Here is a 25,667-nt window from a genome sequence, read left to right as displayed (position 1 = left end):
CTAAATCAAACAAAAAGGGTTATAATCACGAAATAACATCATTTGATGCATTCGGAGGGTACTTAACTCAGATACTTGTCCTAATTATCAATTAGGACAATTGGCTAAAGGGTTTAGGATTTGGACTTAAGAGTTTATCTCCCCTCTCTTACCATTGAGATAATGCGATAGGGTACGCTCATCCTGGCAATTCAGGGAAGTCGATACCCGGTACCTGCAACCTGCATAAAATTCACGCATGTACAGACACAATATTCTAAGCTAAACAGACAATGGCAGGAAGTGGTGCATCGTGTAGATCCTGACTAGCAGGTGACTACGACTCCCTTCCTTAACCACATCAGAAACACCATACATAAAGAAAACAAACACGCACACCGTACACATGCAGTATGGGGTAAGTATCCATAAGAAAGCACGTGTGATAATAAACCATCTAACTAATCATCATCGATAACTGAAAATATTGAATAATCATCATACATGCATGAAATATAGAGTACCAAGTAATCTCATCATATAATAAACTGAGTGTACAACAACATCCGATAATCTCTAAAATAATAATACTAATCATCAAACATAAATTGGCCTAAAAGAGTTTGGCAAGGATGACAGAAATGCGACTTAGGGGCAGGCACTACAACAGTCATAGACATTGTGGATCGTATTTTCATTTTTAACAGAAAATCACAATTTTATCCATTTTTTTAATATCTTGATGCACTCGTTAGATTTTGCAACCAACTAGAAAAGGACTAGTGGTAAATACAAATGTGTACTGATACAAGGTAAATTTTTAGAATTTATTTTTTATACTTTTTAATCATAATATTTTTAATGACATAAATCTCTATAAACCAAATAAGTATTCATGCATTATCAATTTTACCTTTCTCAATTTCTTGGTTGCCATGCTATTCCTTTTTGTTGCAACGTTACTATTCAAATTTGTGGAGGTTGGATAAATTTGAATAGACAACTATCTTTTTACCATGTATCTTTCTATTCTTTGCATTTGAACACTACAACTCTCATCAAATTGGTCATTGTTTGTGTTATTTTATAAAACATACATTTTGCACTAAGACAGTCTTCTCTATGATCTCTTAATGTTTCACTTATTTTCTATGTTTAGTTTTGCATTGATCTCACTGAGTATGCATTTGAAATTATGTTTTGAACCATCTCATGGACTATGACTATTGAACTTTTTGATAGGAATTTTACTTGGATGATTCCTCTATGTATTCATCTTTTTGAAGTAATTTGAAATTGAGTGTGATTGGGAGATGGGACACCTTATTGTTCTGATTGAGCTGGAGAGAATAGAACAACATTCACAATTACTTGACCAAAGGCCTACTTTGCTAGGCCAAGAGATCCAAGTTCATTAATTAGTATGCTATATGATTTATATGGCGGCCTTAGGAAGGGGTCCTATGAGAGGGGCTTTGGCTCTATTTTTGTGGAGCGGGTGGTTCCATGGTAATGTTTTAGAGGGGGCTAAAGCTTTAATTAGAATCTTTTCCTACAAAATAGGATCCCCAAATTTTTAGCCCTCTCAATTTGAGCGGGTGAAAATGGGATGGGGTTGGATTTAGCCCCACTAGCTTAGGGAAGATTTCTACCATTTGCCATCAACCTATCTTCATTTTCCCACCAAAATGAAATAATCCCACTAAACAAATTTTTGAAGAAAATAAAATTTATTTTCTAAATTTATGAGACAATCATCTTCCTTGAATTGGCATAATCTCAGCAACAATTGCTTTACTTTTAAGGAAGTGGGTGCCCATGAGACCCCAACCTTAGGCTCGCTTTGCTTCAATTGGGGATTTTCCCCCTTTATCATTCCAGTGTGAATACCATAAAATTTGGGGGTAGATTGCTTTATCTAAACAAAATATGGGAGGCAAATTTGGGATGCAATATAGATTTGAAACCCTTAGCACTTACTTTCATGAGCAAGATGTATTTCTTGGAAGCCACATTGAAAATCCACCAGACATCACAAGAAATGTTGTCGCTAGGATAGGCATATTTAAACATTGTAACAACATAAAATATGATTTAGAACAACAATAGTGCAAAGTATTCTATTTATGCATACAAAATCCAAATAACAAGTTAATGGAAAACTAGGTACCAAAAATATCATTGACATAAGATGAAGTAGAATTGAGAGTTCGATTAGTTTCTTCACATAAGCAAAAATGCGATCTCAGTTAATTTCACTGTGAAAAACATACAAACAAAAGGATCAGCTATCCTCCTGACAAACTGTACAGTTGACCAATTTTCAAAAATTGAAAACATCATGGATTTTTTCTAAAAATTTCAGCATTTGATCTTCATGATCTGCGTAGTTTGTAGTCGAAAACAACAAAAAATTTAGAAAAAAATACTACGTTTTTGTGAATCTGGGAAAAAAAGAAGTTTGACTTTGTTTTGTCTTTAGTGCATTTTGTTTGGAGATTAGCCTATCCCCAAACAAAATGGTGTTCTAAGCTTCAAATTTAGCTTTGTTAGTGTCCTTCACAAAAAGATAATTGTCTGCAAAAACTTTCATACAATTAAATAGCTTTTATATTTTTTAGATTATTATAATGTTCTAAAAAGAAAAAATCATATCTTAAAATTATAGGAAAAAAATGAATAATCAGTTATAGTGTTTTGGATTCAAAAGTTTTTGGAAATTGAACAGATTTATAATTATTCCTGCCAAGAACTAAAAATTCAAATCCAAATCCTGTAGTTGATTCGTGGAATAGTAGAAATTGAGTTTTCTGAATCTCAATTTAGCTAAATCAAAGTTTTGCAAATATTTCTATTTTTGGGATTTTACTTGTACCGTTTGTTTTAGTTGGAAGATGAATGAAAAGATTCATTTTTGTATGTAAGCTTGGAGTTGTAAGGCTCAAAAATAGTCCAATCTAATTTTTTTACACTCCTAAAAAAAACCAACCGAGTTTTGGATTTCAATTCTTAGTTGTTAGTGGAAGTCCAATAACCTGATTTTGATTTTGACATTGATACAAAATCAAAAATCCAGCATTCTAATTCCATTTTGCCAATTTTAAAACAAACTAATTTTTTTTTCAAATCAGACTATGAAAAAATAAATGCCCATCATCTTCCCTGAACGAAACGGGGTCAGCTCTCCACTTTCCGTGGAGAAAGTCGTGGGCAAAGTGTGAAACCAAAAGGGACAACTTCCCGTTTATTAAAAACGTTAGAAACTTTTGATTCTTGTCTTTAGGTTTGCTTCTATGTTCACTCCACTGCCTGCTTCTCAGACTTTTGGTTAGTTTCTCCGTTGTTGCTCCTTCCCACACGGGCATATTTATTTTCGTCAATCAAACATGCAAACAAGCTTTTTGTTACCGCCTCTCGCTGCACCCGTCTCTTCTCTCTGCACTTCATCTCAAGAATAAGCCTTACTTCGCTTGCTTGTCTTTATTCTTTCTTTCAGCCCAATTCAAATGGCATCCACTTCTAACCCTAGCAGCTCCTCACAGTTTGAAGAATTTGCACCATCTACATCTGCTTCTGGTAGATCTTATGATGTATTTATTAATCATCGCGGTTCTGATGTCAAAAAAACCCTAGCCACCACTCTTTACAAAATGCTCACTTACGGCATGGGACTCAGGGTTTTCCTGGATTCTGAAGAGCTTCAACTGGGGGATTCTTTGCCGACAGAACTGAAAGAAGCAATGAAGAGTGTTTCGCTTCATATTGCTATTTTTTCAGAGAAATATGCACAATCTCGTTGGTGTTTAGATGAGCTGTCATTTATGTTTAGAACGGGCACTAGGATTATTCCCATCTTTTACCATATTGACATCGCAGCTGTGCGATATGCAAAAGGTGTCTATGCTGAAGCATTTGAGTCGAATAAAAATAAGGGTAGATACAGCTCCGAAAAGCTCAAGGAGTGGAAGGATACACTCTTCAATGTTTCACATAACATTGGTTACGTCATTAACAACAAGGAGTAAGTACCAAGTTCTCCATCTTATGCACTTCGTGTTTTACTTACTCTTTTTAAGACCCATAGACCTGTTTTATCCTAATAATGTCAATTGCTAACGTAATGTTGATTCATTTTCCTTTGTTGTCATTGAATGTGTTTAGAGATGAGGACATGCTGCTGAAGAGTCTTACATATTGTGTTGTGAAGGAAATTAAAAAACTGTCATTTGTGGTAGCAGAGCATCCTGTTGGTTTAGATGAAACTGTAAAAGATTTTGAATTGACTACACTTCAATCTGATACATGTCATCAGAATGTTCAAATTGTTGGAATATGGGGCATGGGTGGTTCTGGAAAAACTACTCTTGCTAAAAAGTTATATAATAATATATATCCATCTATGGAGAAGGCTAGTCTTATATTAGATGTTAGAGATGCTGCTAGTAAAAACTTGCTGTTTGAGAAGCAGAACAAACTGTTAAGTGATTTAGGTTTCAAAAGTTTATCAGTTGACAATGTAGAAGAAGGGAAAGCAATTCTTGCAAGCCACTTGAAGTCCATTCGAGCATTAATTGTTTTAGATGATGTTGACCATGTGGATCAACTAAATGCTTTGTTGCCCGGTCAAGGATCCAAAAGTTTGATTGGATCAGGTACTTTAATTATTGTCACTACAAGGGAATTAGAAGTCCTTAAGCGGTGGAACATCCCGTTCCAGTATAAAATGAAACCACTGAGTGAAGTTCATGCCAAGCAACTCTTTTGCTGGCATGCTTTCTTACAACCATTTCCATTAAATGAGTTTGAGGAGCTTGTTGAAAAGGTCTTAGAAGTTTGTAGTGGGTTGCCATTGTCTCTCAAAGTCATTGGTGGGCAGCTTTATGGAAACTTAAGCAAAGATTCATGGAAGATTCAACTAGAGAAGTTCTCTAGGATAGTACCTGAAGATATAAAGAGCAGGCTTAAAATAAGTTATGATGCCTTAGATGATGAAGAGAAAGAGGCATTCTTGGATGTAGCATGCTTCTTCATTGGAGAGGATAGCAATTTGGCAATTGAAGTATGGAACGGATCAGGATGGAGTGGCTCATATAGTTTGGAGAAGCTGAGGAATAAGTGCCTTGTTGAAATGGATGAGAGAAATTACGTTAGAATGCATGACCACTTAAGAGATTTGGGAAAGGAAATTGCTAATAAACAATCACCCTACCGTCTTTGGTCTTCGCAGCAAAATATTGAAGTTCATAATAATCAGGTAAGATTAACAATAAAAAATATTACTGTCTCACCACATGGAAAAGAGATCCGCATCAAAACTATGCTATTCTTTTTAATTTTTATGTAAAATTCAATTGAAAATGGAATAGGCATGGTAGGGACAATGATCACCTTAGCTCTCAAGTATTGAACAAGTATCTAGCTTATGATGATGAACAATTTTTTTAAAAAAAATTCTCTCACCCATCAATGGCAATGTAATCTTCCATGTTTCTGTTTTTGTGGTTGATTCAGAATGGAATAGGCTTTGGAGGAATAATGGCCTCCTTAGCTCATGTATTGAGTAACTGTTTCTGCCTTAAAATTTATACTGAAGTACAGGTAAGAGTTTTTATTTGTATCACTTATCATAGCAATGCAATGGGTTTTGTTTATGTTAGTGTGGTCTCTTCAAAGATAATTCTAATATTCTAGTTATTATTTATTTTATGTCTTATTTGAGTTTCAGAACGGAATAGGCATTCGAGGAATAAAGGCCACATCTGCTGTGGAGTTTGGCGATTGCTTGTCACACGCGGAACTCATGGTTAACACAAACCGAGGAATTTGGGCCCTGATGCCTTCTAGACTTGGACTGAAAATTATTGTGGCTCGTGGTTTTAATTTAAATCATGTAATTAGTGAAGCATCAAGAGATTTGGTCTGGCTTCGCTGGTCTGATATTGGGCAGAGAAATCTACAATCACTAACTCCACTCAAAAATTTGAGGGTTTTAGATCTACATGAAAATTGGAGGCTAGCGAATCATCAATTGCAAGAGCTTTGGGCGGCTGAGTGCGATGTAAGCATCTACCAGTTGTTTTAAATTTGCATTTCAACCTTTTTCAACATTTGTTGAATTATCTCATCTCCTCTAAAATGTGTTGCAGGCTCCTTTACAGTTGAGAGAATTGCTTATTTCTTATTGCCTGAAATTCCAAGGGTTTCCGAAGTCAATCAGACGCCTCAAGGAATTGAAAAAAATAGTCCTTGATTCGGCGGAGTGTTTGGAAAGCCTTCCAGAAGAATTCTGCCTCCTACAATCGCTGGAGCATCTTGAATTCAACCAATGTAGTGAGCTGTCATTACTGCCTAACAGTATGGGAAGTTTGAGAAATCTTAAGTATCTAGGTTTGAACGGGTGCAGGAAATTGGGGAGGTTACCAGATTCTTGTAAGGAGTTAATGCTGCTGCAATATCTGAACTTAGGCAACTGTCCTAATGTCACCTTTATATTGGACTTAATGGAAAACATGTCAAAGCTTGAGTATTTGAGCTTCGAAAACTGCTTTCAGTTGGAAGAGTTGCCTCATCATCTGCCAAACCAGGCGTCCTTAAGAGAGCTCCACTTAGAAGGCATGTTGAAATTAAAAGAGGTACCGATGAAGATCGATCAATTGAGCAAGTTGCGAATATTGTCTATAGGAGGTTCTTTATTGACAAATTTGCCGGCTTCTCTTGGAGATTTGTCTTCCTTGACAGAACTCCAAATTGTTAACAGCAGAAGGTTGGAATGTTTACCAGACTCTTTGGGGCAACTTAGTCTCTTAGAGAAATTAGAGCTAGACGATTTAGGAATGAAATATGTACCAGAATCAATTTGTCGATTGATTAATCTTGAAAGCCTGTGGATATGTCGTTGCCCAGTGAGCGAAGTATCTATTAGTTCTTCGTTGTGCAAGCTTAAGACAGTAGATCTGTTAGATAATGATCGATTATCCAAGATCTCTATCTCAGAATGCTGTTGCGCACGCTTCGAGACTCTCACAGTTGAAGACAATAGAAATCTAAGAGAGATAGAAGGCCTACCAAGTTCAGTCAGAAAACTGATCATAAGTGAGTGCCCCAATTTGTCTGCACTTCCCAGTTTTGCAAAATTGACTTCTCTCCGAGAATTTGAACTGAGAGGTTGCTGTAAAGTTCAGAAAATTGAAGGTTTAGAGCATTGCAGAGAATTGGAGAAGCTGAAAGCATATACAAGGTGGGAGGTGCCGTGCATACAAAGTCTGGATTTCATGGAAAGATTGAGGACGGTGCATCTCACAGCAATGAGGAAATCAGTTGTTGAAGGTTGCATTCAAAGCCTTCAGGTAATATAAATATAAGAATTTAGATTTCTATATATCTTTGTGTTTATTGTGCTTTCGCTTAAATATTGATGTACAAATTACTTGCAGAAATTGCCTGGTGAAATAATAGTTTGTACCCGAGCAGTCATAAATGCAGCCTCATTTGTGAGCTCCTCGGCCTTTCCTACTTTCTCTATCCTTGACTCCTGCTCTAATGTGCAAGCTGAAGGGAAACAGGGGCCTAAGTTGCTGGTGAAGCAGCCCACCATTGGCGATACCTTTATTGTTTGTTTTGTCGTAAAGACTCCAGGTATGACACAGCTGGATGTAGCTGGGAAAGGTTCAATTCGTCACTCATCTGAAGTCGAGGTGCAGGAAGGGGAATGGATATGGATAGGCGTCTTCACGCAACGTTCTGAATGGTACACATCTAAGAGCTTCAAGGCATATTTTTCAATGGGGAATGGCATAGTGGAGAAGGGATTCATTGCTAGTGGAGAAGAGGATAGAGTTATGGTGCCTTTACGTGGTTTATTGGGATTGATGGAATGATGATATTTATTAGCCGGTGGGCATTCTATGTAGAGAAACCTTGCACAGGAAGTCTCATGCTGCTAAACAGTTTTTAGTCTCCGGAAACAGGTTTTGGTTAAACCTGCATTGTTTTGTTACTTACGTTTGCAAAGTTTAGCAGATGCATTGAAGTTCTGTAAAACCTAATCAAAATGGAAACTATACACAACTTTCTAAATGCCTGGTTATACTGCCAATGGATGGATTAACCTCATTGTTGCGTTTCATTTTTCATTTTTCTTTATTTTCATTTGCTCTCTGCGCTCTCTGTCCTCTCTTCTTGTCTGCTCCAACTTTGTGTTCAGCATATCTACAGCTCCCTCCATTTCATGCGCACAAAACAAAGACTATCAACAATCAAGTTTCATTTTTAAGAAAAACCCACAATAAGTTTTTACCAAAAACAGTTCATACCCAAATGGACTATTTTCTTGAGAGAGTCTTACCTCCAGAATTTGACGTCTGATTTGATCCAGGACTGATTTGTCAATCTCAATTGCACAAAAATGGTGTTGGTGTGGCGTATCAGACGGCAGAAAGATCCTTATACACAGCCTTCAGCAGCCTGCGCCTTTTCTTATCTGCCAAAGATCCCGAATTCATTGCGGACGTATCTTCCATTATTTGCTCCCCTGTTCTGTTTTTCTCTGCACAAGTAGTTAATAGAGCTGAGCCCTGAAATTACTTGCTAGTCTGATTATTCATTGGATGAATAACATAAGCGAGGAGAAGTTAGGGTTACAGAAACTGTTGTTGGTCCCCTGTTTAGCATGGCAGCCAAGGCTGCACCGAAGGAATTTGATGCAAGACAAAGAAGACCTTCCCTCTAGTGTTCAACTCGACACTCCAAAAAAGGTTAGAGCTATGATGCCTCTGATCGGCTTATTTGGATCGTGGAATTATGACTTTGGACCGCTTAGGAATTTGACGGTCATCCGTAACTGTCATATGATTTTTTATGAGGGTTTGAACTTTTTAATGTCTTTTCATTTTACACTGATTGTCAAATAATTAGAAATTTAAATATTTTATTAATATAATACAAAATGTAGGAAAAAAATTTGAATGAATAATAATAAACAAATAGAAACTTTATTTCATAACAAATCACATAAAACATCTATTAGATTTAGTGAAACAAGTTTCTATATCATATATCCTTTTTAGAAAAATTCTAATTGAGAAATTGAATATTTAATAATCAAAATAGAAATATATAGATATGATAAAATAGCATAATTTATGACATGTATTTATATTATTATATAAAAAATTAAATTGTTTTGATGGTTAATTAATATATTTAAATGTCATATTTAGGGATTTTTTGATTTTTAGCCTATTAATCTATGTCTTTTAATTTTTCAGCATTCAAACGACCATTAAATGAAATTAATAATGACTTGGCTAGATTGAAGTGGAAGGATTTAAATTATTTTTGTAAGAAAGAAAAGGAATAATTTTTTACACAAGATGGAGCAATCATAATGATTTTATATATTAAAATTTTTAATTTTAAAATTGAATGATGATTTTACATATTAAAAAACTTATTTATTTAAATGGAGATGTGTGTTTTATCATTTAGAGGAGATTGAAGTGGATGGATTTCAATTACCTATTTCATAAATGAATTTTTTTTTTAATAATATGTAATGGTTGTTATAATTCAAGATTAGATTATTTTTTGGAATGAATTTATATAAATAAAGGGATGTTTGAATGACCACCACATCAAAAAGTTCAATTACCATTCATAAGAAGCCCCAAAAAATGATAGCACATGTACTAATAGTCGATCACACATGTACTAATGATTGGTCCATTTGTGCAAAGAGTACTTTTTTTGGTTAGCGGCTATTAGGGGTGAACATAACAGAGTTTGGGCAAACTTTATAGAATGACATTTTTAGACCACCTTGTACTCTATGAGTTCTATAGAGAGCTCTATAAATGTAGGAAAGTGGAAGGTTGGCTTTAAGCTCTTCACTCACCTACAAAGGTTCATCAGAAAAATTAGAAAATTTTGACATACATATTAGGAACGGTAGGTACATGAAGTTAGCCTAAGCAGCTACTGGGTCATTTCCCCTGGTGATAATATATGATTTGGCACTCATAAAAGATAATACTATATACTTTGAAAAATAAAAATAAATCTATATTAATGAAGTTTAGAGGTACTAGGAAGAAGATTTAAATTAGTCACTTATTTTTTGCTTTATCTTCTTCATTGACATGAGTTAAGGGTATTACAAGAGGTAATCAAAGAGATTTGTTGGAATCAAACTAATTGGAGACATTTTTAGTAAGTCATACAAAGGTTCCCCTCATGGGTGGAGTGCAATGCTAGCAAGTTGCAATTAATCCTTGAATTTGAGCGATCCTTCAATGAGGAGGGAGATGGGGTAACTTGGGCCATCACACAAGGAACATTAACCTAATGATTAAGAAGCATCTAAAGTTGAGCTACTTCAAATGCATTTTTATTAGTTTCTATTTCGATCTATAATAAACCATTATTACCAAAAAAAAATTGAGGAGAAAAAATATTTTGACTAACAAAGTAATTAACAAAGATTGTAAATTTTTTATTGTTTCATTTGCTAAAGAAAATCTCTACTTTGAATGCATATCAAATGTGATTAAATTTGTGAGGAATGTCAGTTGAATCCAAAGAACCATGTGGACTCAGGTACAATATCTAATTGGAAAGGGCTTGAAAAAATAACTGAATAGAGGTCTAGAGTTTGTGGGCTATAGAAAAAGACCGAAAGAGATGTTTAAAACTACTTAAAACACCTTAGAAATGGCAATGAGAATCTCACATGCCTAAATCAATTCAATTGTGATAAAATAACAGAGTTAGGATAATGCTACATAAAAAATGAAATATACAAAAGAAAATTTAAAAAAATAAAAATTGAATAAATTAAAATCTTTTAGCAATTCTAATTAATCAGAACTTGTAGAAAAGGATATGCAACTTGCACAAAGGCCCATTCCCTACTTAAGTATCACATGGTCTATTGCAAAATCAAGAGTAAATGACATAACTTTGATGATTCTTGTCTTTTAGATAGCTTTTGTACTCATTTTGTTTGCCTACATCAACAAAATGAATAGATATTTTGGTGTGATTTTGCACTCTTAATTTTAATTTTTTTTGTAAATACGAGGAGTTACTTTCTCTTGGAAAACACAATCCCAAAGGTCTTTTGAGAAAATTACAAAAAAAGGATAAAATGCATTGAAAATAATATCATAGATGCCTTGTTGTGTATGTGAGTCTCCTTTATGAGCAAGTACATACAAAAAAAAAATCCTCCCATAGCACATTGACAAAGATATTATCATTAGAAGATAACAAGCACAGATAAATATTTTAGTGAGTGGTAAAGCGTAAGACATAGGCGACTACACATTGAATTTTTAAAATGGGGAATAGAGCCCCTTACCCCTAACATCACAAGAGTGTTCAATGGTATCACACATAATGAGTTTCTGATGGAGTGGATGACACTATGGAGATATTAGTAATCCATCAAACTATTGCACTATTATAGTCAATATTCTTCTTGAAAGCTTTTTGGAGGCATGATAGAATATAAAGTCAACATCTAAGTCCCCCCAAAAGAAGGAAAATAGAAAAAGTGTAAGCTAACTTGAAACCTAGTCACTCTACTGTTGATCAATGCACCACCTTTACACACTTGATTGTAAAAAAATAGGATTCTCAAGGTGAGGAAGCTTTCTATTACTTTGTACATTAAAAAATCCTTTTTATATGAAATAAAATCGATGAATTGGATGTCCTAGATCAATACAAAGTTGCAATGCATGGACTTTATAATTAGCTTAGAAATAAAATCAAAACAAATAAGGAAATGTTTTACTGTTTTTATAGTGAGCTTGTTGAATAATAGGGGTATTCTTTATCTACCACCTTGTTTTGTCTATACATTGACTAACTAGAATAATGGTTAATAAAAATAGATGGGGGCTATCTAGTTGATATGTTCATGGTGAAACTACTCTTACGAATTATCTTATCCTAATTTCAAAACAAGCCCACATTATAATAAGAAACACATCACATGGGAAGTACATTATAAACAACAAAACACATAAAAGAATCTTCTATACAAGAGGAGCTACTAAATAATATGGCCTTCACCCCTGTCTTTGCCATCTTTGTTTTGAGAAGGTGAGAATCATGCAAGCGACATAGTGTTGAGCACGGTAGGTGGAGTTGTTGCAAGTAACAAATAAGGACCAAGTGCTAATGATGAGTCACTTTGTTTGTCACCAGGAGCTAAGTATTGTTGCAAGTAACAAATAAGGACCAAGTGCTAATGATGAGCCACTTTGTTTGTCACCAGGAGCTAAGTATTAGACTCATTGTGTTATTGTTATCATTTATTTCATTGATGTCAAAACCTCTGTAAGACCCCTCCTCCCAGGTACTTAAATTTAAATATGAATTTATCTGTTAAATCCCTATATAGGATAGTTGAATGGATATAGGAGCATGGTAAGGTGATGGTATAGGAAATTGTTATGGTTCTTGATAGAAATCATATTGAGGACATTATGATAAATTTAGGTTATCTTATGTATATTAATTTGATGGTTGTTACGATAATATAATTTAATACTCACCCTCTTAAGAATCATTAGAAAGTCAAAGATAAAGATTACCAACTCACTAGAGATGCCCTTAGGGTAAATTAATATTAAATATTAAAAGTACATTATGGTGGGTTAAGGTTATTAGGGTATTATGTACAAGAGGATATACTTCTCATTGAAATGTGTTATTTGGTTGTTCAAAATTAAGGTTTAAATCATAAACATTACATGTGTTCTCTATAATACATCCACATACATAGGTGTTAGAAAATTAATGGACTTAGATGATTATGATGATGGAAACGAATTAAGGTTCTATGGTTTAGGTGTTTAAATGGAAATTGATATTAGTTGATACGTTTATGTTTTGATACCCTATGATTTGAGACTTGATACATTGTTTGACTGTTTAAACATTGACTTATACTTTTGACGTTGTGTAGTGTTTTACCTTATGACGATGCTATTTATGATACCTTGATGATTATGGTTATACACATTCGGATAGTTCATTTCGCTAATACTAAATTGATCATAATTAGATTTATAATTATTTGATGAATTATGTTCAAAAAATTTAAGATTGAAATTGACGAATTATATCACAATGTTTGAATTACACAAGTGTTTTATATGAATATTGCTTAGAAAAGATAAGATTATTGAAATGAAATTAAGAATGTTTTGAGTCAAATTTGATTATGCAAGTTAAGTTTATATATATATATGTATGTATGTATGTATGTATGTATGTATGTATATGTATGTATATATATATGTATACATATATATCTATATACATATATGTATGTATGTATGTATATATAGATATATATATGTATATATGTATATATATGTATATACATATATATACATATATACATACACACACACACATATATGTATATACATATATGTATGTATGTATGTATATATATGTATACACACACACACACACACACACACACACACACACACACACACACACACATATATATAGGGAATTGTATTTATATGTATATGTGATTTTCTCAAACTAATGATATTTGAATTGAGTGTGTAGGGAATTGACCATGGAATTAATCAGAGAACCAAGAACCAAACCTATGTGCAAATCGTGAAGCCAAGGTTTAATCTAAGAAAGATATTTGAACCTCGTTGTCATGCATTAATTTGTAATAGTAATTTGAATGTATGTATTAGGTTAATTCATTCTATTATTAGTGAAATGTCAATTGTTTTATGTAATGTGATTTTATGGTATCACTTGACACTTGTCATGTATATGTGTAAAATAACATGTCAATTGGGGTTGGCAATGTGGCCCTTAACCTAAAATTGAATCTAATTAGGATCCTAAGTTAATTCCCCTTGTTTAGAGATATCTTGTGAAGTGCCACCAAATAATAATTATGAATTCAAATTTCAAGTCACTTTTAGAGGCCAAAAAGTGGTCCTAAGAGCCAAATTTAGTGGGATTTAAGTGCCCAAGTGGTAGGGGTATGAGTTGGAGACCCAATTAGCACCACTAGAAGGGCCCAAGTAGCTTTAGGGACCCTCCAAACTTTCTATTTTCCAATAGTTGAGAATATGGAGTGGTCTTATGACATTACCCATACCCACACTCTTGCCCAAAACTTGGATTAATGGTAGGGGACATATATGGTGGCCAAAGGACTTAGGGTCAACTCAAGGAGTTATTTCTTGTAGGTGCGTGGGATTTGGAGGTATTTTTAGAGGCCCTTGGAGAACTTAGTGGATGTTCAACCACTCTCTATCTTTAGAGATACCAGGGTTTAGAATTGGAGTAAAAATATATAGGGCTCTTCTCAACTTTATATTCCGCAACATATTTGAGTAAGGTTGATGGTTTCTTTTCCATGAATGTTCTTCATTTCTTGCAATAGAGTAGCATCTTGTAGTGCTTGTTCATGCATTTCTTGTATTTGTATGTATTTTTGCATTGTGTTGTGAGGGATTGGGAGATGGTAATTCTCAATCTTTCTTTTCTTGTTTTTTCTTGCATTTTCTTGAGGGATTGTTCATGGGTGTGAAGGAATTACTCACCTTCAGATAAGGAAGAAGTGGCCTTGTGGGGTGAAGGGGTTAGTTGTGACCTTCATGAAAGTGTAGAGTCTCTACTCATGGAGAAGGGGAAAAAAGGCAAGGTATATGGGCTCTTATTTGCCAATGGATTTGATGTTATTTGGGGGAGATAAGGAGAGTATGTTAATATAAGATGTGTGTGATTATGACCCTTGTGAAGGCACGATATTGTAAGTTTGTCATTGGCATCTCCTTCATGGTTGTTCCACCTTCACCCTTTGTCATGGGTTCATAGGTGAAACCCATTGTGAAATCATTGGTTGGGTGTTTCTTGTGATGTTCATGTATTTTGGTTTAAGTTTGAATGTGACCCAATCGGTATTGGTTCTCCTAGCTTGTTGGATGGCCTCCTTGAGGCCTAGGCTAGGAAGTGAACTCTCCATGGTATTGTTCATTCTTATTTGCATGTTTTTGTAGATTCAAATGTTGGAGCAAGCTTTGAATTTTGATCTCTTATGTAGTGCCTGCCCTCGTTCACATCTTTTTGGACATATTGTTGTTATCATTATTAGACTATGTTAGACTAGTTTTATGTTGATGGATTAGTAGTATTGTTTTGACACTATCAGACATTATGTTATGGATTCAGTTGGTATATTATGAGATCATTCAAACTTTACATTTCATGTATGCATGATGATCATTACATTGTTTTCAGTTATTGTTGATGATTAATTAGATGGTTTATTATCTCATGTGCTTTATTATGGATACTTACCCCATACTTGCATGTGTATGGTGTGCGTGTTTGCTCTTATTGTATGGCATTTCTGATGTGGTTAAGGAAGGGAGTCGTAGTCACCTGCTAGTCGGGATCTACATGATGCACCACTTCCTACCATTGCCTATTTAGCTTAGCTTTATATATATTGTATGTATATGCATGGTACTTATGCAGGTTGCAGGTACCGAGTATCGACTTCCCTGAATTGCCAAGATGAGCATACCCTATTACACTATCTCAATGATAAGAGAAGGGAGATAAATTCTCAAGTCCAAATCCCAAACTCTTAAACCAATTGTCCTAGTGAGGTAGGACAAGTATCTGGATATTTTACCCACCGAATGTGTCGAATGACATAATTCATGATTTTTAACCCTTTAGACTGATTTTGTGTGAATTGCTCTATGATGGGTTTTCATATTTTATCTTGGAGGTCTATGGTGAATTTTCTATTAATAAAGTCTTAATAAATAGATTTAATTAATTAATTAATTATTTGGAAAAAAAAAAATATAATATCATGATCTTTGATATTTTGATTATAATTAATTAAATGAGAATTAATTGAGGAAAAAGAATTAAATAAAAGAAAATTAGAAATTAAATTAATAATAATTATAAAATAATAATAAAGTAATAAATAAATAATAATAATAAAAGTTATAAAAATTAAAATGAAAGTTATAAAAATTTAAATAGAAATAATATAAAAAGTAAATTAGAGTTATAAGCTTGCCTAGGAGTTAACGCACCTTTTTATTTCTCATATGTCAACAACATGGGGGTTAGTGCATCAATTAAGCACATGGTGTCTACAACCTTATGACTCATGTAGAATGTTGGAAAAGACACATGCTTTATGGGACTGAAATGTGTTTTATGATGTCATGTTGTGACATGTTTGACTCAACCATTTTGGAGTCTTTGATTAGTATGATTTTGAGATATATTTTGGTTATTGAGAACCAATGGATACTTTTGATTATCAGTGATGCTTTAGTTGCCAATAGAGAGCTATTGTGGTCATGATTTTCCATGGATGCTTGTTCATGGAGATTTGATACTTTTATGCATATTTGATGATTTTATTATGGATGATCTTTTGTGATTTATGATTCCATGAGCTTAGGGTAGGTTATCTGCTTGTAGTGATGGGAAGTGGCTTGCAATGGGGGCCAGGGCCCTAAGAGGCTGTTAGGGTAACTCATTGTAAGTTGGTTAAAAAGTGAAAACATTCAAACCTAATACTAACTAAATGAACCTAAAAAGATAATTGTTTTTTTCTTGCCCATGCCTTGAATGCTTGTACAGACTAGGATGGGAGTAGAGAGAACGCATGGTTGTGACCTTGCATTCCATAGTATGCCTCGTCAGTATGAGAGGATACTAGTGGCCGCATGAGGATCAATATGGACTCGTGGAGTTTAGCTAACTGCCAGGGTGACTTGTACATGATATATGCGATGACACTTTCTCGCTTGCATAGTAGGTTCCTACATGTCTTTGTGTGCCTCTGGGAATTAGATGTCGATTTTGTGATGGAACCTTTGAGTTAGTATACTTTTAGGATTCTTGGGCTTATAGAGATTTATGCTATGTGTTTTGGATAGCCTGTTTGCGACTTGAGATTATCTCCTCAGCACAGTGGGAGTGGACCACTTAGGTACCACGCGGTTGGGTGGTAGTGTTTTTCCACTCTTATCATTTGAGATTCATTGAGACATCGTGGCTGATGCGTCCTTCATGATGGTGGATATGTATCCTTTCATTGATGATTAGCGTATGTTAGATGATGTTATCTTATGCTTTTATTTGCATGATTAGATTACTTTCTGCATATGATATAGTATATGTTAGGAGTGACATTCCTACTATGTTAATACCAATGATCTCTTCGGTGATTTGGAATGTTACGCACAGAGGGATGGCTAGGGCCCACGATGGTCTAATGATGCTACTAACGGTTGGGAGGAACCGTGCACTTAGTTTATTTTGTTTGATCTTTTATGATGGATATATATATCTTCTATGATGATGTATCAAGTGTATCATGTGATTATCTTTACTTTGATGTATCATGGATTAGAATAGGACGATGTATCTTATTCCACATATGTATATTCTTTTAAGCTTTTCATACCCTGTGGCATGTACAGTGGATGATTGAGCATTTAGAAATGTAATGTATAAACATTGGACTTATCATTATTATTTCATGTGGTTGTTGTATTAGATGGATTCAATAATGTTAGTTGATTTAGATGTAATTCAACGTTAAGGGATCCTTAAGAATGTAATCTATGATGTATGTTATGAACATTGCTATTGCTTCCGTTATGGTGCTTAAGTTATATGTGGTATTTACTTTCATGTAAAAAATAAAAATGCTACCAAACTTAGTGAAATTCTAGGTTAATTCTTTAGATCCCTTGACGGGGCATTACTTTTGGTATCAGAGCCCGAGTTTCTACATTGGGAGCTCTAGGTATTTTGGAACAACTAGAAACTTTGAACTATTAAGTGTATCTCTTCAAACTTGAAACTAGGTGAACTGAAACAGAACCTGAACTGTTACTTGTATATTTTTCATTCTTCAACACTTAGTTTCAAAACTGAAAATTTCACTTAAATTGAACTTAGTCTATTGCAAACATGTGTTTTTTATTTTAATAGTACTTTGTACTATTGTAGGATGGTATCTGGGACTAGGTCTTCTATTAGAGGCCGTGGTAGAGGTCATGGTCATGGCAGAGCTATCAGTGTCCATGAGTCTGCCCATGAGGGATATGCTCATGAAGAGAGCAGAGGAGAGCACGCTAGTAGGTAGCAGGAAGAGAGCCGTAGAGAGGACCAAGCTGAGTCTGAAGAGGTTGGTTTGAGATAGATGATGCAGACTATTCTTGAACGTCTACCTCCTGTTCAAGAACAACCCAAAACACATCAGATAGAACAAGAGCATAGACCTAGATCTAGGAGTCCTCGGAAGGATCGTCAGAGGTCCATTGTGTCCACTCAGATGAAGGATCTTTCGAGATCCAAGGTTAAGCCTTTCAATGGAAAGGTTCTGGTTATGTGGCCGAGCAGTGGCTTATTTCCCTCGACAGGATTTTTTCCATGCAAGATTTCGACAGCAATGTTAAGGAAAGATTTGCAATCACTAATTTAGAGAATTTTTGGGCCACTTGGTGGACAATTGAGGAGAAGAAGCTAGGAATCGATATGAGCAGTGTCACGTGGGAACTATTCTTAGAGGAGTTTCGTGAACAATTCCTACCAGAGGAATGGAAGCAGCAAAGGGCTAATTAGTTTCATAATCTTAGACAGTATACTATGTCAGTGACCGAGTATGAGCGTAAGTTTTATGAGCTCATGTCTTTTTTAGGATTCAGTGAAAATTCAGCTCAGTTGACACAACACTTTATTAGGGGTTTGAACAACCATATAATTGGGGTGTTAAAGTATTTGAGCCAAAAACCCTCAAGGATGCGGTACGTCGAGCTATCCTAGTTGAGAAAAGTGTCAACCTTGGTCAAGGAGGTTTTGTAGGAGCGCCAGCAGCATCAGGATCTAAAGGCAACTACAATTTAGGTGGTAACAAGAAGCCTTCTTTCTCTAAGGGGAAACAATATCAGCAGCAGTCTCAGCAAACACAACAATAGAAGGGATCAAATTCTCAGGCTCAAGGTGGTGGCAAAGGTTCTAACTCCAAGAACAACCACAATACTCAATGCAATAAACAAAATCAACCCAATCAACCAGCTCAGAGCAGCCAGTCTTTTGTTAGCAGGAACAGTCGTCAGCAATCAAATGTACCACCTATTGGTAGAGGATCTGGTAGAAATACATAATGTTTTTCATGTGGTAAGATTGGACATTATGCAGCTCAGTGTCCACAGTGAGCACCTTAGTTTTCAGAACCTAGGCCTGCAGTTTCAGAGCCTACAGTTGGTGATGCAGGTAGAGCTCATAGAGTTTTTGCAGCAGTAGATCACCGTCAGGTAGATCATCAGGGGACAGTGGTTGAGACCATAGGTGCTATTCGAGGTATATCTCTTTTAGTATTGTTTGATTCAGGAGCTACAGATTCATTTATTTCACCATCTATAGTTTCTAAGTGTAAGCTGGATGCGGTGAAGCAAGAACATGGTTGGCAAGTGGAACTAGCCTTAGGCATTAAGGTCTCCACAGATTCTGTAGTTCATAAGTGTGGGCTTAGCTTAGGAAGCTTTGATATTGCAGTGGATCTTCGAGTCATACCCCTTGGTTCCTATGATGTTGTTTTAGGCATGGACTGACTTGGATCTCATAGAGCTAGTATAGATTGTAGGAAGAAAATTATTTTGTGCCAAGATGACCAAGGGAATGATGTGAAGATAGTTGGGATACCAAGGCCTATATCTTTGCAGATGATTTCTGCTATGCAATTGAAGCAAAGTTTTCGTAAGGGATGCCATATATTTGCTGTTATGGTAAATGATCTTGATGAGGAAGATCCCATGAGGAAGACTTTAGATCACTCAATTTTATAGGAGTACGCAGATGTCTTTCCAAGTGAGACTCCAGGCATGCCTCCAAAGAGGGACATTGATTTTAGTATTGATCTGATTCTTGGAGCGGAGCCTATCTCTAAAGCTCTTTATCGCATGACTACACAGGAATTGGGTGAGTTACGTCTTTAGCTAGAGGAACTTCTGGCCAAAGGGAGCATTCGACCTAGCGTATCACCATGGGGAGCTCCAGTGCTCTTTGTGAAGAAGAAAGACAGTTCTTTGTGCCTTTGTATTGATTACAGACAGTTGAATAAGGTGACTATTAAGAACAGGTATCCTCTGCTTAGGATTGATGACTTATTTGATCAGATCAAGGGAGCTACAGTATTCTCCAAGATTGACCTTAAGTCAGGATACCACTAGCTTCGCATTAAGGATGTTGATATTCACAAGACCGTCTTTTGAACTCGCTATGGGCATTATGAGTTCACAGTGGTAACTTTTGGGTTGACAAATGCTCCATCGATTTTCACGAGTTTGATGAATGGTGTGTTCCGATCTTATCTAGACAGCTTTGTACTTTTGTTTCTTGATGATATATTGATATATTCTAAGTCTTAGAAGGAGCATGAGGAACACTTGCGGTTGGTATTGCAATGTTTGAGAGACAATCAGCTTTATGCCAATGCAGCTAAGTGCAAATTCCTCAAATCAGAGATTCCGTATTTAGGGCATGTCATTTCAGGTGATGGTATTTTAGTGGATCCTGCAAAGATTTAGGTGATAATAGATTGGCCTACACCGACTAATGTGTCAGAGATTTGTAGTTTCATGGGCCTAGCTGGTTATTATCGCAGATTTGTCCAAAACTTTTCTAGGATAGCACATCCTATCACTTCTCTTTAGAGGAAAGGAAAGAAGTTTGTGTGGATGGAGAAATGTGAGGAATCTTTTCAGAAGCTCAAGGGGCTTTTGACCAGTGCACCGATTTTAGCCGTACCTGATCCAGAAGGAGATTTCATGGTGTGTACAGATGCTTCTCTAGAAGGGATTGGGGTAGTATTGATGCAGAATGGACGGGTGATTGCGTATGAATCATGCAGGCTCAAGGATTACGAGCTAAATTATCCTACGCATGATCTTGAGTTAGCAGCAGTAGTTCATGCTTTGACAAGGTGGAGACACTTCTTGTTGGGGCATAGATTTGAGCTACATAGCGATCATCGTAGTCTTCAGTACATTTTCATCCAGCCTAATTTGAATGCTCGCTAGAGGCGATGGATGGAATTTCTATGCGAGTATGATTTTGAGGTTAAGTACATTTAGGGAAAGGAGAATGTGGTGGCAGATGCTTTGAGTCACAGGAGACATGTTATATCATCTATGACTCTTAGTGTGGATTTGAGGAGTCGGATTCTTCAGGCACTTCCTACAGATTCTTGGTATCAGGAAGTGTGCATAGAGATAGATTCAGGAAGACCTTTGGAAGGTAGGTTTGCAGGCTATGTTCGAGAGTTAGATGGTCTTCTGAGACATTTGGGGAGGATTTATGTGCCATTACTGGATGAGCTTCGCACCTTGATTTTAGCAGAGTCCCATCATACACCTTACTCAACACATCCAGGTGTCAAGAAGATGCATGCTGATTTGAGACATTTTTTCTTTTGGTCTGGGATGAAGCGAGACATTGTTGATTTTGTGGCTAGGTGTCTTGAGTGTCAGAGAGTTAAGGCGGAGCATCAGCACCCGATTGGACTTTTGCAACCAAATCTCATTCCTTCTTGGAAGTGGGATATCATCTCCATGGATTTCACAGTAGGATTACCTATGACTGTTCGTCGTCATGATGCTATCATGGTCACCGTTAATTGGTTGACTAAGGTGGCACATTTCTCACTAATCAGGTCTTCCTACACAGTAGCTTCTGTAGCCAATGTCTTCATGCATGACATTGTGAGATTACATGGCATTCCTAGAAAGATCATTTCTAACAGGGATCCTATATTCACATCCGCATTTTGGACATCGTTGCAGCATGAGCTTGGAGTGCAATTAAATTTTAGTTTGACATATCATCTAGAGATAGATGGTCAGACAGAGAGGGTGAATCAAGTTTTGGAGGACATGTTACAGATGTATGTGATGGATAGGCAGACACATTGGGAGGACTATCTCTACCTACTGGAGTTTGCTTACAACAACGGGTATCATAGTTCTATTGGCATGGCACCATTTCAGGCATTATATGGACGTCCTTGTCGTACACCCTTGAGTTGGGATAGCCTTGAGGATTGCATCTTGTTGGGTCCTGAGATACTTTGTGATATGGAGCAATAGGTAGTGCGTATCCGTGAGCACTTGACTACGGCACAGGATAGGCAAAAGAAGTATGCTGATGCACATAGGAAAGATAAGCAGTTTGTTGTGGGTGATAAGGTTTTCTTGAGAGTGCGACCGCGAAAGAGTCCAATCCGATACGGAAAGGGTTCTAAGCTAGCACCTCACTTTGTGGGATCATTCAAGATTCTAGAGAGGATTGGCCCGATTGCTTACCGCCTTGCTCTACCGCCCAACCTAGCTCGCATTCATGATGTTTTCCATGTTTCAGTACTTAGGCAGTATATTCCTGATGTTGTACATGTTCTGAATTGGAATGCATTGCAGGTAGAGGACGGGCAGCTGGCTTTGGAGTCAGTTCGTATTCTGGAGCAGCGGGAGTTGACCCTCAGGGGTTGAACCATCGAGCAGGTAAGGGTCCAATGGGACCCTACTGATGATTCTTCAGCGACATGGGAGGATGCAGCTAGATTGTGGGAGTTATATCCCTACTTGTTTGTAGGCTTCCAGGAGTAAGCCTAATCCAAGGGGGGGTGGATGTAGTGCCTGCCCTTGTTCACATCTTTTTGGACATATTGTTGTTATCATTATCAGACTATGTTAGACTAGTTTTATGTTGATGGATTAGGAGTATTGTTTTGACACTATCAGACATTATGTTATGGATTCAGTTGGTATATGATGAGATCATTCAGACTTTACATTTCATGTATGCATGATGATCATTACATTGTTTTCAGTTATTGTTGATGATTAATTAGATGGTTTATTATCTCATGTGCTTTATTATGGATACTTACCCCATACTTGCATGTGTATGGTGTGCGTGTTTGCTCTTATTGTATGGCATTTCTGATGTGGTTAAGGGAGTCATAGTCACCTGCTAGTCAGGATCTACACGATGCACCACTTCCTGCCATTGCCTGTTTAGCTTAGCTTTATATATATTGTATGTACATGCATGGTTCTTATGTAGGTTGCAGGTACCGGGTATCGACTTCCCTGAATTGCCAGGATGAGCGTACCCTATTACACTATCTCAATGATAAGAGAAGGGAGATAAATTCTCAAGTCCAAATCCCAAACTCTTAAACCAATTGTCCTAGTGAGGTAGGACAAGTATCTGGATATTTTACCCACCGAATGTGTCGGATGACATAATTCGTGATTTTTAACCCTTTAGACTGATTTTGTGTGAATTGCTCTATGATGGATTTTCATATTTTATCTTGGAGGTCTATGGTGAATTTTCTATTAATTAAGTCTTAATAAATAGATTTAATTAATAAATTAATTATTTGGAAAAAAAAAAAAAATTATGATCTTTGATATTTTGATTATAATTAATTAAATGAGAATTAATTGAGGAAAAAGAATTAAATAAAAGAAAATTAGAAATTAAATTAATAATAATTATAAAATAATAATAAAGTAATAAATAAATAATAATAATAAAAGTTGTAAAAATTAAAATGAAAGTTATAAAAGTTTAAATAGAAATTATATAAAAAGTAAATTAGAGTTATAAGCTTGCCTAGGAGTTAACACACCTTTTTATTTCTCATATGTCAACAACACGGGGGTTAGTGCATCAATTAAGCACATGGTGTCTACAACCTTATGACTCATCTAGAAGGTTGGAAAAGACACATGCTTAGTTGGTGACACCTTCTAGCTATTTCTAGAGACATTCTAGGTGTTTCCTGAGAGCTCTTTATATTCAGACATTCCTAGAAGCTTAGAGATAGCATTTGGAGAGCATTGGAGGACTCGGGAATTTTGAAGAAGGGAGGAGCTTGCTCTGCAGGTTTTCTGAGAAAGAGCGAATTAGCATCAGAATCTGGGTAGATTCTTGTGATTTTACTTATGCTATTTCTGCACTTCCTGTCTTCTTCGTGTCTTCCATATGTTTTCTAAGGATTTTCCTATTTGAATTTTATGCATTCTCAATATGGGTAGATAAAATTTATTTGAGAAAACTTTATTTGCATAAATCTAAAAAGAACACAGGGGTAGGGTTTAAATTGTAGCCAAATCCATTAGAAAGTTATTGAGAAAATTTAAAGAGTAAATATTTTATAGGAAACTCATAAAATTGTATATATATATTCTTATGAAAATATATATATATATATACGATTTTAGATCTGCATTTTCATATTTAAATGTTTATAAATTTTGCACACACACACACACACACACACACACACACACACACACACACAGATATATACATATATACATATATACATATATACATATATACATATATACATACATATATACATATATACATATATACATACATATATACATATATACATATAACATATATACATACATACATACATATATACATATATACATATATATATATATATACATATATACATATATACATATATATACACACACACACACACACATGTATATATATGTGTGTGCGTGTGTATATATATATATATATATATATATATACATATATACATATACATACACACACACACACACACACACACACACACACACACACACACACACACACACACACATATATATATAAATGGAAAATCAAGTGAATTACCATAGTGGAAACTCGTCAAATCGCATTGCGATTTGTATTTGCATTTTGAGAAAATGCTATAAAAAATATGTTATATGTAATAGTTCATGGGTTGGGTGGACATACCAACCCCGACTATCTTTTCGTGCGCAGACCCGTGCGCACGGCACCTGCGCCTGGCAGTGTGCCAGTGCTGCAAGCCGCACGGCCTATGAAAGGCGGCATTGATTTAATCACTGACAAATGGTCGCCACCATTTGTATATATATGAAGCGCATGTTTTATATAATGCTTCTTTCCATATTATATGACATTAATCGAATTTGTGTAATTCGATTTTATATTTCATTTTATTAAAATGCAATATTTTATATATTTATATATGTATGTATATATATATTTATATATTTAAATAGAAATATATATATATATATATATATAAGTATGTTAAAATGTTATTAATAAATTTAAAATATTATATAATTGATAAATGATTTATATCAAAGGTTCATTTTTATAATGGTGAACTCTTTTATTATATTCAACTATTAAGATTTAATTAATTATTTTAATTTATTAAATAAAGTATATGAAATTTAGTTGGTAGTTTGGTGGGGGACATTTTCAAACAAATATTATAATTGGAAGATGAATTTTAGACTTATAAAGGAAAACTTTTATCCATCCAAAATAATACATGTGTTAGGAAAAACATACAAAATGGTCCTCCATTCTTTCTCCAAACTTGGAAACGTAATCTGAGACCTCTACATTTAATTCAATGATGTAAATTTAGCAAAACCAAAACATGTGTTTGCATTGTGTATTCTTTATGCTATTGTTTTGGGTTTTGGGTTGACTAGTGTTGACCAGTTATAGGACGTCTACCAGAGGCTTGGGGGTTATGTGATTGTGATGTCATGATGATGTTTTAATCT

General features: G+C 35.3%; 1 protein-coding gene and 1 long non-coding RNA gene across 2 annotated transcripts; one reads left to right on the top strand and one right to left on the bottom strand.

The window, feature by feature from the left end:
- The first annotated feature begins 829 nt into the window (after window positions 1-829).
- On the top strand, window positions 830-8,055 carry LOC149557858 (TMV resistance protein N-like). The gene is made up of 6 exons (XM_089832325.1): window positions 830-4,000; window positions 4,141-5,233; window positions 5,491-5,577; window positions 5,705-6,037; window positions 6,126-7,325; window positions 7,413-8,055. Exons 1-6 carry the CDS (start codon window positions 3,486-3,488, stop codon window positions 7,854-7,856), a joined length of 3,672 nt encoding a protein of 1,223 aa, XP_089688451.1. The 5' UTR covers window positions 830-3,485; the 3' UTR covers window positions 7,857-8,055.
- On the bottom strand, window positions 7,327-8,843 carry LOC149557857 (uncharacterized). Its single transcript, XR_016364929.1, has 2 exons — window positions 8,324-8,843; window positions 7,327-8,187 (listed from the first exon to the last, which is right to left on the bottom strand). It is a non-coding gene; the product is annotated as an uncharacterized LOC149557857 (long non-coding RNA).
- Window positions 8,844-25,667: the final 16,824 nt, after the last annotated feature.

Source organism: Cupressus sempervirens, chromosome 5 (assembly GCF_028749045.1).
Source record: "Cupressus sempervirens isolate cs-2001-9-10 chromosome 5, ASM2874904v1, whole genome shotgun sequence".
NCBI lineage: Eukaryota > Viridiplantae > Streptophyta > Pinopsida > Cupressales > Cupressaceae > Cupressus > Cupressus sempervirens.
This window is presented reverse-complemented; position numbering and strand designations above follow the sequence as displayed.

Bases quoted from the DNA above. Each gene is read 5' to 3' on its own strand.
- LOC149557858 (XM_089832325.1), top strand. From the start codon at position 3,486: ATGGCATCCACTTCTAACCCTAGCAGCTCCTCACAGTTTGAAGAATTT. The intron at 4,001-4,140 runs GTAAGTACCAAG...GAATGTGTTTAG, and splicing joins TACGTCATTAACAACAAGGA to AGATGAGGACATGCTGCTGA. The intron at 5,578-5,704 runs GTAAGAGTTTTT...TTTGAGTTTCAG, and splicing joins AAATTTATACTGAAGTACAG to AACGGAATAGGCATTCGAGG.